The following is a 14277-nucleotide window of genomic DNA, read 5'->3' on the forward strand; positions in this document are numbered from 1 at the left end:
AAATTCGTTCTGCGGAGGCGTGCTGAGCTTCCAATTTAGAAAAAATATACCAGTTTTACTTCTCGCTTCTTCTTCTCGCTCTTTTCTGCGAAATAAAATAAAATTAGTCAATTACAAAAAGGCAGACCATTTCGAAGTTGAGATAAGTAAAATTAAAAATCATATCTCATTCACGTAAGGTCTATTCGAGGGTCTTGTAAATGTTACATATTTAAGCATGACGCCTAAAGGGTTGTGACAATTTTTTTCAAAAACTGAGACAAGATAGAAGGGTACAATACAGGATAGGCTCGACTTTTTCACCCGTATTCAGTTGATCGACGTAAAGTTAGAGCGTCTTCAATGGGCTTGCGTGTATTTTTCGTATGATTAGCTCTTTGTGTGAATTCATCCTTATAATACTTTAATTGCTTCATACTATTCAACATATATTCAAGTAATTATATGCTCAGATAATATGGTTTTAATAAAACAGTGGTGTGTAAAGCTCTGACTTTTTGTTTTACCAATGACATTTTAGTACAGCGCCAGTTGCTGTACATTAGTAAGTTTTCATTAAACATTATGAGGTTTGTCAGCACCTAATGGGTTTCAAGTACAATTTCCAATTGAGATATTCTTAAGGAAGGAATAGATTCATTACAATATTATTTGGACATTAAACTTTTATATAAAGTTATATAAAGTAATTAGAAAATTAATTTCAAATGAGCGATTATTTTCGAGACTAGAAGTTTGCGTAGAAGGACTTAGCAGATTTATCAGATCGTTTGTTTATTTCCTTGTATGCATCATCACTTAACTTGAAAATTGATAATAATGTTCATAAAATATACGCGAACACGCGTTTGCAAATGCAAAATCGAAGACTTGCTTATTATAGATCATTTATCAAGTTAAAAAGTAGCAGATGACTGTGACGTTTTTATTGTCTTATCTACAAGTATATTAATGAATGTTTGATCGTTATTCCATTATATATTCTTCCGCGATCGGTGGCAGTTGAATGGCCCAGTGCACTTGTACTACATTTGATGTTAAGTTCACTAAGTTCATTTGCAGTTGGCGCTTTTATCTATTTCTTTATATGCATACAATTATTGAAACGTAAATGGAATCGTAACTCTGAATATTCTAGACTTCAAACGTAAGTACATGTTAAAATGCTTACAAACGGTGTTAAAAAATGAATTGAACGTTTATGAAGAATCATAGCTGTTGACAGGGGAATTGAATTAAATTTAATGGAAAATAGAAACAGAATTGTTGCACCTTGTTGTTATCTGCCATTGTAAATATAAATATTTTTATTTTGAAAAATGAAAAAACAGAAAATTCAGAATGTAATAAATATTAACATTAAAATGTGTATATTGTACTTTTTTAAAAATAAATTTTGAAGAAGCCTCATGAGAATAGAGCATTTAATTGTTGCGATAAAAGAGCTTAAAAATGTAAACATGCTCTGGATTCTACAATATTTCTAAAATACAATCTTATGGTAAAATTGCAAACACAGTACTAGATTAGCGAAATTGCAATAAATTTGTTGTAAGTGTTGTAATCCGAGAAGTCACCATGGTGCATTTCAAGATATCATGTAAGGCAACATTAAAATATACATTTACTGTAGCGCAAACTCTGTGAGATGTCGTAAAATTTCAATACATGTGAGACAGCACACCAATCCAAGAATTAGAAAACTACAGAATCACATATTGTAGCGTATCTTATGTTTCGGAAATAAACTTCCAATACATTTATTTGAAGTTTCCAACCAAAATTTTTTACAGTGTAAATTATATTGTCTTAAAATTTGATAATAGTGACAAGTTTGTGAAATAGTTTTGAACGGACTTGGCTTTTACGTCGAAAATGATTCAAGCAAAATTTTAAACGTTTGCCCTCTTTGGCGGATCCATTGAGTCTGTAAAAGATACATAATTTGTTGACCGAAACATAGTTTAAAAATTTGATTTTTTCCCATGTAATGAAAAAATGGCGTGTTAAATTGGTTAATAAGACACTTGTCTATTAACACTTGCCTATTAACATATAATAAATAAAGCAAAAATTGCAATATATAACTCTTTACTTCTACCCACTATGCTGAAGGTTAGCGAGACCTTGATCTGCCAAGAAAATTAACAAGATTAGCACGTAATTCCTACGTAATGTATCCGATAAAACGCTATTAGACATAGTAACGAGAGGATTCTAAAAGAATGTGTAGCGAAAACTCTGTTTGACAAGAGTAAAGGAAATTTTTTGATATGGTTACAGCATGTTGAGAGAATGAAGAGCCAACGACTGATAAAAGACGTAATTTCGGTAAAGTAGATATTAGCGAGTATATATAGTAGATATTAGCGATTTTCTTGAAACTGCGTGGAATAATAATAGGTAAGATATTTTAGTAAAATAAGTTTTTTCCAAAATTGGAGGAATTTCTTAACTTTGAATTTCTTAAATGAATTTTGTATGTAGAGCTCACTCTTCTTTTTTCTATAAAAATAAAGCTGAAAAAAATTCAAAATTTTTTAGAAATGCCAATGAAGACAGGCTCAGAAACCATAGAGATATTATTAAGAATTATTCTTAATTATTATAAACATTTTATTTCAACAAATACTTTAGTATATGCGTTTGTTATAGAAAATAATTTTTTGACATAAGATCCTTGTAATTTATTCTTAGAAAATATTAGTAATAAAAAAAGTATAATGGATAGACCAATTGATATAAAGGCTGTCTAAAAATTCTCGGGACGGTTGGATATTTCCTCAGGTAAAATATTTTTCAAAAAAGTGAAGGTCATTATTGAAGTAAATTTTAACGAGGAATTTAATGGTGACCTTCATTTTGACCTTGAAGTTGACCTTCATGGCTTTTTGAAGGTCAACTTAATTTTGTTAAATGGAAACCACCGTTTTTACATCTGCAATTGATAGAGCGGAAAATTCAACGTTCAGGTACGTACCCAAGTCATAGGTCAATTGTAACGTTCAAAGTCAGTTAGAGGTTATTTGAAATTAACAAAGTTTTCCAAGAGGTCAGTGCAATTCCTGAAATAAATTTGAAAGAGAAATTCATTGATGAGCTCTGTATTGATCTTGGTGATGATCTTCAAGGTTTTTTGAAGGTTTTTTCCAAGCAGTTTACGTTTACGTTTAGCATTACCCAGGAACAACGACGTAGGCATAGTAAATTCTGTTCCCCTTGGGGTGCTTGATTAGCGTGAGTCCCCTTGCCTCTCACGCTTCAGTGAAGATGTTCGAGCTGAACACCTTGAGCTTCTTGACAAAAAGCTATGCGATTGCAAAAATGAGTTACAGCATTACGAATCAGCTCCCTATCAATCAAAGTAGCATGTTGCAGAATCCGATTCTGCAATTCGTCTAAGCTCTGCGGTTGCGTTGGGTATACTTTGCTCTTTAACAAAACCCCAAAGAAAATAATCGAGAGGCGTCAGATCAGGAGATCTAGTGTGTGTGTGTGTGTATGCGTGTGGTACATAAATTAACATCGCAATGGGCATATTCCATCAAAAGATGATTTTCCATGAAAAAAGTAAAATTTTCGATTGTCTAAAGAATTTCTTAAACGTGAAGACTGTTAAAAAATATCAAAGTCTCAACGAAAATTCCTTCGACATATTAAGCTGTAACCATCTTAAGCCTGAGAGAAAATGAGCTTCTCTTTTTTTTATCTCTAATCAACAAAAATGTGTAGGAAAGGTTTGGTACAATGAAACAGTTTCCTTGCGAAGACGAAAAATGAAATGTAGGGGATGTGGGTCTAAAACGGTCACACAGTGGGAAAAAAGCACGTTTTTGCACAAAAATCGACCGACAGTGCAATTCTCAACAAACTTTGATGTTTTTTTTGGAAATGACCGTAAGGCTTCCAGTTTTAACAAGTAACTGCGGATATTTTAATTCGACTCAACGTAAATTTTTTATTTAACAACAAAGTTACGACTTTTTGTTGCTAAACTTTTCCGTTATTCCATTTTTTCTAAAACTTTCAAATTCATTAAAAAAAGTCATAAATCAATTAAATAAGTAATTAAAAATAATTTCCAGTGGGTTAGAGTAACTACAAAAATTGTTAATAATGTTATAAACAAATTAATTCACAAAAGTCATTTTTTCGTGATTCGCAATGATTAGCTAATTTTAACCCATAGATTTTGTATAAAGTATCACAGATAATGATGTGCGCTTACAATAAGTTAGGAATAGATGATAATTGCCAATTATTTAAGCAATTTTTATAAACAAATGCACATTTCGACCATTTTTACATGAATATGATTGAATTTTTTGCGGAACCTACTTGAAAAATGTCTTACCAAAAACACCTTGCTGTAGTATTTTTCGTAGTGATTGAAAAATGTTGATTATTTAAACAATTTTCATAAAAAAATGCACATTTCGACCATTTTTTCATGTATAGGCTTGATTTTTTTTTCGAAATCAATTTCAAATGTCTTTCAAAAGAATCCTTGCTGCCATATTGTTTCTAGCCATTCGTGCTTCAGTGAGTGAAAATCGAGCTTACTTATTGGAGATTGTGATACTCTCAGCTATTTTTGACTTATGTGGACCTGAAAAGAACCGTTTTCAGGTATGCATTCGTGCTTCAGTAAGTAAGAATCGAGCTCACTCCTTGGAGATTTTCATGCTTTCAGCCATTTCTGACAGAGGTTTCATCTTCCTGGATACTACTTTTCTATAAGTGCTTATTAAAGGGTCCGAATGGAGCAGAAGATGATGAATAACATCTAGGTTCGTCATTTATCTGTCAGACAGTCTGCTGTTATTAGCTCTAAGTTTTCTAAAGATCTTATTGTTTCCCTCTTGCGACTATTCTGAATACCAACCAATTAGTAGCCGATTTAGCTTTTCCCAAAAAGGAACAGGCAGCATTTCCGGTATTTGTTGTTCCATAACTCTGCTTCACCACATCAACCGTTAAACCCAGTTTGGATCTTAATTATATCTGAATACAGTACTTTCTTGATTTTTTCATTTCCTTTTCTTCCTTTCTTCTTGCGGAAAACTTTTTAAAATCCATATTGTAGGAGACATGTAACAAATATTCCAGAACACGAATCCAGACATGCAACGTCGAGACACCAAATTTATAATGTGCCTCATTGCATGGAATTTTAGCTACATATGGTAAGTTGTTAACATGTTTTGATCCAACTCCACAAACATTGCAGCGAAAAGATGCTTTCTGTCCAGTTAGAATATTACATATCTTTTCATCAATCATCGTACACTTCAAGTCAAAGCTGATATCAAAACTCATTCCACTGACACCAATGGAATAGGTACGAACTTTTTCCAGCAGCTTTATGTGATAGTTGTACTCTTTCTTTATAAGAGTTTCTTTATCAGTTTCTTTAAGGAAATTAAATTTAATTGTCCTACAGAAATTGACGATGAAGGTGTTTTATTCGTCCAAATAATATCATCATCTGCTTTTAATTAAAGAGGGACGAAGGAAATCAAAAAGAAAGATTCATCCGTGAAAAGGCTGTTGTGATAGCTGATGTTTTCTTCACTCTCAAAATCACTGTTATAAGATTCATCGTTTGCATCCACAATCATCACTCTTCTTTGGCCACTTTTGCCGTGTCATCTGATGCGCAGAAGCACCGTCCATACCGTCCATACAAGATTCGCTTAACTGTATGACCCAGTAAACTTATGAAATGAACAATTGCTCCTAAATTATATGTCTCTATATGCTCACCATTTCCTGAGTCACAAGCTTTCTTCGCTTCGGAGATCTTTAAATACAGCGGATATGAATCATTGCCAGTTATTTCTTCATTGTACTTTGTTAGCTTTTCGTATTTCCTCTTTGACAGATCTAAATCCACGTACATCGCTAAGATTCTTTGCAATTTATTCTCGTCATAATCTTCCTTACGAAGCTGCATCCCAGATTCACTATCGGACTCATTTTTGATCAATGAAAGTGCTTTGGATAATTCTTCCTTGCTATAATTTGAAGCAAGTTCTTGGACGCGCCTTTTCCTCGTCTTTTCGGATCCATCTTCAAATGATAATCGTGGTCTTCCTCTCTCTAGAACATTAGTTAAACCTTTTGTTTGGATAGGTGGGCAAGGAAAAGTTACCTTGAACTCTGCTTCTAAGAATCCAGCATGATTGTAAACATACAATGCTTTCTTCTTACATACACTTTTCCATTTTCTATTATACAAAGGCATAAAAGAGTCAACCAATTTTTTTCTTATAACCATTAACTGACTTTCATCAAGAGAAGACGTAGCATTAATATTATCCAAAATCAAATCTACTTTGTTACATTGTGATTGTGGATCGCTATTCCACATGATGTCACATAAGTGCTGAATTTTTATTTTTTATTCCATGTTAAAAAATACTTCGAAGGATTCCCTCAATATCTCCGTAGAAACACGCAGTCTATTTGTGAACGTCTCCCATCAAGCAAAACAAAACAAATAGAGAAAAAAAAATCCACAACGACTTGAAGTTGCTCCTACTACATTCAACTGTTTTTAGGTATAGTTGATACCAAAAACAATTTATTTGTAGCTGCAGCAACTTCAAGTTGTTCCTGATTGTGTTTGTCTCATTTGTTTTATTTTATTTCAAGAAAGACTTATTTGCAAACAGTCTTTGCCAAGACATTTTCAGTTTATTCTGAAAAAAAATCTAGCCTATTAAAAAAAATGGTAAAAATGTGCATGTGTTCATAAATTTTTTGAAAATAATTACCAGTTTCTGTCACTATTAAAAATATGTCAGCAATGAGTCTTTTGCAAGACATTTTGCATTGATTCCGCAAAAAAATCAGAGCTATTCATGAAAAAATGGTCGAAATGTGCATTTGTTTATAAAAATTGCTTAAATAATTGGCAATTATCATCTATTCCTAACTTATTGTAAGCGCACATCATTATCTGTGATACTTTATACAAAATCTATGGGTTAAAATTAGCTAATCATTGCGAATCACGAAAAAATGACTTTTGTGAATTAATTTGTTTATAACATTATTAGCAATTTTTGTAGTTACTCTAACCCCGTGGAAATTATTTTTAGTTACTTATTTAATTGATTTATGACCTTTTTTAATGAATTTGAAAGTCTTAGAAAAAATGGTATCGCGGAAAAGTTTAACAACAAAAAGTTGTAACTTTGTTGTTAAATAAAAAATTTACATTGAGTCGAATTAAAATTGAATTGAATTGCACTGTCGGTCGATTTTTGTCCAAAAAAGGTGCTTTTTTCCCACTGTGGATCAGTGCGATAATATGGCCAATCTTTGATAATACATTCAGAAAGCCATATTAATGTGGTTTTTTGGTATAGATATATCAGTTAATTGAATTCACATATTGGACAGGTATTTTCAAGCATCAAATATGTGAAATGAAATAGTAAAACACAATTTTAGCCTTGGAGTTAATTGTGTTAACATTTTTTATTGGACTTTAGGCTTAATATTATGTTGATTTCCTTGTCTTATTTTGATTGTTGTTCATGGTAATTTATAGTTCACAAACTAAGCTGTTGTATCGGTATTTGATAACGAAGTGTATACTGCCGTCATTTGAGAAAACACCGTTAACTGTAAAATGAAGGAAGCCGAGAAACGATGAAAACTGTTCGAAACTTTATTCGCGTGTATCGCAGATTCTAATTCATTTTTCGGAGTTTTTGTTGTTGCTCTTGATTAAGTTGCATATAAAATTTTCATTTTTGCCCAAATGTTTGTTAAAAATGTTAATTAATTATATAAAATGCAGTTAACGGTGTTAATTTGGATTCGGAAATTCAGAAAACGCCGTAACTGATAATTACGGATCTCTTCAAATCACGGACCTCAGAAATAGGCCTGTCCTGATTTAAAAAAACGCCGTTCATGGCAAAAGAATTTCATTGCTCAAAATAAATGCAGTTACGGCGTTTCTCGGATTACAGACCTTTTATCGGGCTTCGATGAGTTCGGAGAACGCCGTGAGTGCGTACGGACCTCTTCGAAATCACTAAGGCTTGAGATCACCACCCGATTTATCACCACGTTTATCAAAAATTTAGCAATAATTATTTTAATAGTTATTAAAAATTCAAAAAAAAAATGATTTTAATATTCAGGTGCATCCTTTTTTCATGATTCCAATTCAAAGAATTCATGCTATTTAAGGAATTTGTGGAATTTATATAATTAATGGAATTCACGGAATTCAAGGAATTCATGGAATGCAAATTTCTATAACTTTGCAAACATCTCGTGTGGGGGGCACCCTTGTGACTATTCACGGAAATAATTTTAGTCAATCTCCGACCCCTTTCCAACATCTCGTATGGGGAAGACACCCCTGTGACTGTTCCCAGAAATAATTTTGGTCGAACAGTGACCCCTTTCCAATGTCTCGTGGGAGGTATAAGTGCACCCCTCTGACTATTCACAGAAATTATAGCCCAAATCCTACCCCTTTCCAACGTCTCGTAGTGGGCCATCCGTGTGACTGTTCACAGAAACAATTTTGGTTGAGCACCAACCACTTTCCTACGTCTCGTGGGGTGGGGCAACGCTGTGACTACTCAAAGAAATACTTTTGCGAAAAACCGACCTCTTTCCAACGTTTTGTGGAAGATGCACCGCTGTGACTACTTACAGAAATAATTTTAATGAAACTCCTACCCCTTTACAACGTCTAGTGGAGGGGTTACCCCTGTGACTACTTACAGAAATAATTTTGGTGAAACCCTGACACCTTTCCAACGCCTTGTGGGGGGCTGCAACCCTTTGACTGTTCACAGAAATAATTTTGGGCGAACACCGACCCCTTTCCAACGTCTTGTGGGGGGATGCACCCCTTTGACTGTTCACAGAAATAATTTTGGTCGAGCCACAATCCCCTTCCAATGTGTCGTGGGAGGTGGAAATGCACCCCTCTGACTATTCACAGAAATTATAGCCAAAATCCTACCTCTTTTCAACGTCTCGTAGGGGGACATCCCTGTGACTGTTCACAGAAATAATTTTGGTTGAACACCGACCACTTTCTTACGTCTCGTGAGATGGGGCACCGGTGTGACTACTAACAGAAATAATTTTGTGAAAAACCGACCCCTTTCTTACGTCTCGTGGGGCGCACCCCTGTGAGTGCTTACAGAAATAATTTTGGTGAAACCCCTATCCCTTTCCAATGTCTCATGGGGGGAGGCACTTCTCTGATTGTTCACAGAAGTAATTTTTCTAGAACCCCGACCCCTTTCCAACGTTTTGCAGGGGGAAGACACGCCTATCACTGTTCCCAGAAATAATTTGGGTTGAGCTCTGACTTCTTTTTAACGTCTCAGGGGGGAGGCACCCCAGTCCCTGTACCCAGAAATAATTTTGGTTAAACAGCGACCCATTTCCAACGTCTCTTGGGGGTGGAAATGCACCCCCCCCCCTGACTTTTCACCCTTTACAACTTCTAGTGGAGGGGGAGAACCCCTGTGACTGCTCACAGAAATAATTTTGGTGAAACCCCTATCCCTCTTGAACGACTCGTGGGGGCAGCAAGGCACGCCTGTGACTGTTCCCAAAAATAATTTCGGTTGAACAGTGACCCCTTTCCTACGTATCGTGGGGGGGGGGGGGCACGCCTGTGACTACTCACAGAAATAATTTTGGTAAAAAACCGACCTCTTTCTAACGTCTCGTGGTGAAACCCCTATACCTTTTCAACGTCTCGTGGTGGAACCCCTGTGACTACTCACAGAAATGACTTCGGTGACACTCCCTACCCCTTTACAACGTCTAGTGGTGGGGCATCCCTGTGACTGCTTACCGAAATAATTTTGGTGAAACCACTATCCTTCTCCAACGTCCCGTGGGGGCGGGAAGGCACCCCACTGACTTCACAGAAGTAATTTTGGTCGTACTCCGACCCTTTCCCAACGTCCCGTGGTGGGTGGCACCCCTGTGACTGTTCACAGAAATAATTTTGGTTAAGAACTGACCCTTTTCCAACGTCTTGTGGGGGGAGGCACCCCTTTGTCTATTCACAGAAATAATTTTGGTTGAACACCGACTTCTTTCCAACGTTTTGTAGGTGGGATGCACCGCTGTGACTACTTCAAGAAATATTTTTTGTGAAAATCCTACTACTTTACAACGTCTAGTGGTCCGCAGAAACGTGTATATTTATTACTTACACAAAAAGGCAAGCCGGGCCTCGCAGGCCCGCTGTTCAGTGCAACATCAACTTTGAGTACCGCGAGCAAAAGAGTTCACTCATGTTTGAAAGAAAAAATAGTTTAAGTGGATAGATTTCAGTTTTACAGATACTTTTTTTCATTTTAAAGGATTTTTATATATTTGATTGTTTGTTTCTAAAATACATCTACTGCTTGCAGGTGCAAACATAATTTCTCGCGTAAACTCTTTCAAGTGTGCGCTCGCATTTGCAACGCGTGATACTTTGATGTTGTAGTGATTATGTTGTCATAGTTGTTGTAATAGTTGCAATGCTAGTATTTAGAAGGAACAAAAGTACAGGTTATAAATCTTTTTTATAACGCAACAAAAGGAGGCGTTGACACTCTTGGCCAAATATACTATTAATATATGGTTCAATGTAAAACGAATCAGTGGCCTCACGCAATGTTTTTTAATTTAAAAAAAGTCTCTTCAGTCACAGCTTTTTTGATTCATTGCGATTGTACTGGAAAAAGTGAGGAACAAGTCGGCTTCACAAGAAAACGTATCTTAGTAAATTTTGGTTTGACATGCCATGAAAATGCGTGCAACAAATATTTGGTTAGCACAATCAAGTGTCGAAACTTTGCAAAGCTGCAATATAAATTTGAATGTAATGTGGTCATAAAATGTAATTATGAATAAAAATGATCAAACTTCTTAGGTTTTTCTATACATTTACTGGAAAGAGGAGTTTGAATTTCAACGGGTCTAAGAGGCCCGGCTTGCCTTTTAACGTCACGATTTTAGCTTGCCATCATGAGGGTTAATTACATTTTTTTATTCAATACTGTTACTATTGTCTATTTCTTTAACTTCAAAACTATTAATTACTTTGATTTTCCCAATCCGATTGAATACACGAATCAGGTATATTATTTATTAGCGTTTGAATACCTCACACCTTTTACTGCTGGCTCGAACTTCCGTTCCATCTTCCCCCACCACATGGCCTTTGGCGCATCCTTTACTACAGGGTCCATAGGCACCCCTATGAACGTCCACAGAAATAACATTTTCGAAAGATTTTTAGTCTGGGAAAAAACTAGCAAGATCGCCGATATTGAGGATCGAATAATAGCATTAAACACATTTAAAAATTAATTTTTTAATATCTTCTTTCCGCAGTCTAGACTCTATCCTTAGAATGTGCTTTTTAAAAATACCCGTAAAAAATTGCCGGTACCGACAGTTTTTTTTACTGGTACCGGCTATGTATACACACCATTTATCAACTGCCAAATAATTAATTTGTTAAAAATTTAAAAAATATACCTCAAAATTCAAGATTTTCATTCAAATTAACAAATTTAACAAATGTGATTTCCTTCAACACAGGTAAAACACCAATAGAATCTCTCTAAAGGTCCCTAATCGTAGGGCCCCAGCCTCGATTACTGCATAGTGGTAGGATGGTTGGGTATGAGAGGCAGTTGAGCGAATGCAAGGCGATGAGTGAGTTGAGACGAGCGTGTCTCCAATTTGTATGATTTATAAGTTTTTAACTATGAATGAATACAGTTTAAATGTTATTCGTGTTTCTCATTAATGGTCTATAACACTTCAGAAGTGGGATCAACAGAAATAAAATCTCGTGTTGAGCGGAAATAGAGCGACCCTTTTCGGTACGACGCGTAAAAAGGGGAATTACGCAGCGACGCCATTGAAAATTGAAAAAAATAGTGCACACGAGGATACAGGATAGATAAAAAAGTGCCGTTTCTGTGAATACGCGTGTGAAAATTTTTATCATGAGTGTGTTTTTCAAAGCAGGATGGCGTGGGTCGAAACACCGGAAACATCAGTCGATGAATTTTAACAGTTTTCGAAGAATCGCCAATCGGATCCGAACTCGTCACATGCGCAGAATGTTTCGGATCTCTACGCTACGAACAGTAATTTTTCAAATACCTTGATGGCAGATAGCCTAAACATTCCAAACGACGGAAATCGAACAGTGATTGAAAATGTAGACATTCGAGATCGCGAACGTGAACCAACTTGTACTTTTTTATTTATATGAAATTCTAATAGCCGAGAAATTATGAACCGATTTAAAGCCTAAATTAATTCAAGTGTCAGAAGCGCTAGAATGAGTCGGATTAACGCTAAATTTAGAGAAATGTCTTTTTTTACAAGAGAGAATAAATTATCTAGGATTTATTGTATCGAAAGAGGGAATCAAACCAGGTGAAAACAAAATTAGAACGATCGCAAATTTTCCGAAACCGAAAAATGTACACGAGTTAAGAAGCTTTTCAGGTTTAGACGCATATTTCAGGCGTTTCGTTCCGAGATTCGCTTTAATTGCCGAACCGTTACATTTATTACTGAAGCCAAATACACCCTATATTTGGGACGAATGAGGCGAGAGAAGCGTTTCAAGCTTTATGTGTGATATTAACAAGTAAACAAATTTTAAAGATCTATAGTCCTAAAGCAAAAACGGAACTTCACAATGATGCAGGTTCTAAAGAGTTAGCGGCAATTATGCTCCAAAAGAATACTGATTCGAAACTTTACTCAGTATATGCGATTAGTCGTCGAACGAGCGAAGTAGAGAAAAATTGTCATTCGAGCAAATTTAAACTTTCAGCGATGGTTTAGGCAGTAGTTAGGTTACGAATATTTTTAATCTGTTTACATTTGAAGGTTGTGACAGACTGCCAAGCACTTCTGTATTTAAATACTCAAAAAACGAGAAACTCTCAGGGTATTAGATGGTACAACTTATTAAATTAATTTGATTTCGATATCATTCATAGACCGGGGGTAAATATGCCGCACGTAGACGCTTTGAGAAGAGCTCCAGTAGGTGATTCAGAAAGTATGAGCGAAATTGAGGAACGCATAACAGGATTCTTTAAACTGATCAACGAAGAGGACGAGATTCTGGTTTTTCAATACTCAGATGCTAGTTTGATGCGGAAACGAGAAATTTGGTTAAAACCGGAAAAAGAAAGTACGTCACAAGAACAAGGCGAAGTACTGGACTACGAATCTTACAATAATATTATGTATAAACGCGAAGGACATAAACTTTTATATACTGTACCGGAAAAGATATGTCAAAGTCTGGTAATAAGAAACCATGATCTGCGCGGTCATCCAAGTATCGAGCATTCAGTTGCTAAAATTCGAGAACTTCAAGCGGGTCAATTATACCCAATCGAACTCGATAACCGTCTATTTACGAAAATTTATATACAGATCACGAAGGTCCATTCGTTAAAACGGCACGGAAGAATCGATACATTCTAGTTGTAATTGACAATCTCACGAACTTTGTAGTGTTAAATGCAGTTCATGATGCCAAAGCAGAGTCTTTTGTTCGAATCATGAAGGATTTCGTTCTAGATTTTGAAGCACCAGGAAGAATTGTATCGGACCGAGGTATCAGCTTTCCCGCTGTAAGGTTTTGAGAATTTCGTGAGAAGCACGAAATTCAACATACTCTGAACTCTCCTCGACAGCCACAAGCCAATGGTCAGGTAGAGCGGATCAACGTCACTTTAATTCCGGCAACTCAAGCGAGTATTGGACATAAAAAAGGCCGAGACTGGGACCTCAGGCTGAAGGCAGTTCAGAGAAATTTACACGAGTCGGTGAACAAGACCTCAGGCAGTCGCCCTTTGAATTATAGTACGGATTCCATAATCGACATGACAAAAGAGAAGTTAGAAAGATTACGATCGACGACGACGAGCGTTACACTCATCCAGAGGATCTCCAACAAAGAGCAAGTCAAGAAAGTTGCAAAAAAGATTTAGGGGACCCTTGGCGGTGACTGGAATTTTACCCGGAGACACATACAGGGTAGCTGCGCTCAGAGACGATAAACGAGGAAGAAGATATGCTTCTACTGGACACAAGAGAACAATTCGAAAACCAGCGCGTTATGAGACGTATACAATGTTACGAAGGTAGTTCAATAAGTCCTTAGAATGACCAACAGATGGCGCGCGAATCGCTCCAAATCATCTGTTTTCAGTCAGCACCACTCCCGACTAGATATAT

General features: G+C 35.9%; 1 protein-coding gene across 1 annotated transcript in view; it reads left to right on the forward strand.

Moving 5' to 3' along the window:
- Positions 1-14277, forward strand: part of LOC117182674 — a 107994-nt gene that overhangs the window by 67117 nt on the left and 26600 nt on the right. Inside the window, exons 9-12 of the mRNA XM_033375778.1 lie at positions 12913-12973; positions 13026-13414; positions 13471-13670; positions 13734-13999. Coding sequence (XP_033231669.1) covers positions 12913-12973; positions 13026-13414; positions 13471-13670; positions 13734-13999 — 916 coding nt within the window. The remainder of the gene's footprint in view (positions 1-12912; positions 12974-13025; positions 13415-13470; positions 13671-13733; positions 14000-14277) is intronic.

This window comes from Belonocnema kinseyi, chromosome 2 (genome assembly GCF_010883055.1).
Source record: "Belonocnema kinseyi isolate 2016_QV_RU_SX_M_011 chromosome 2, B_treatae_v1, whole genome shotgun sequence".
NCBI lineage: Eukaryota > Metazoa > Arthropoda > Insecta > Hymenoptera > Cynipidae > Belonocnema > Belonocnema kinseyi.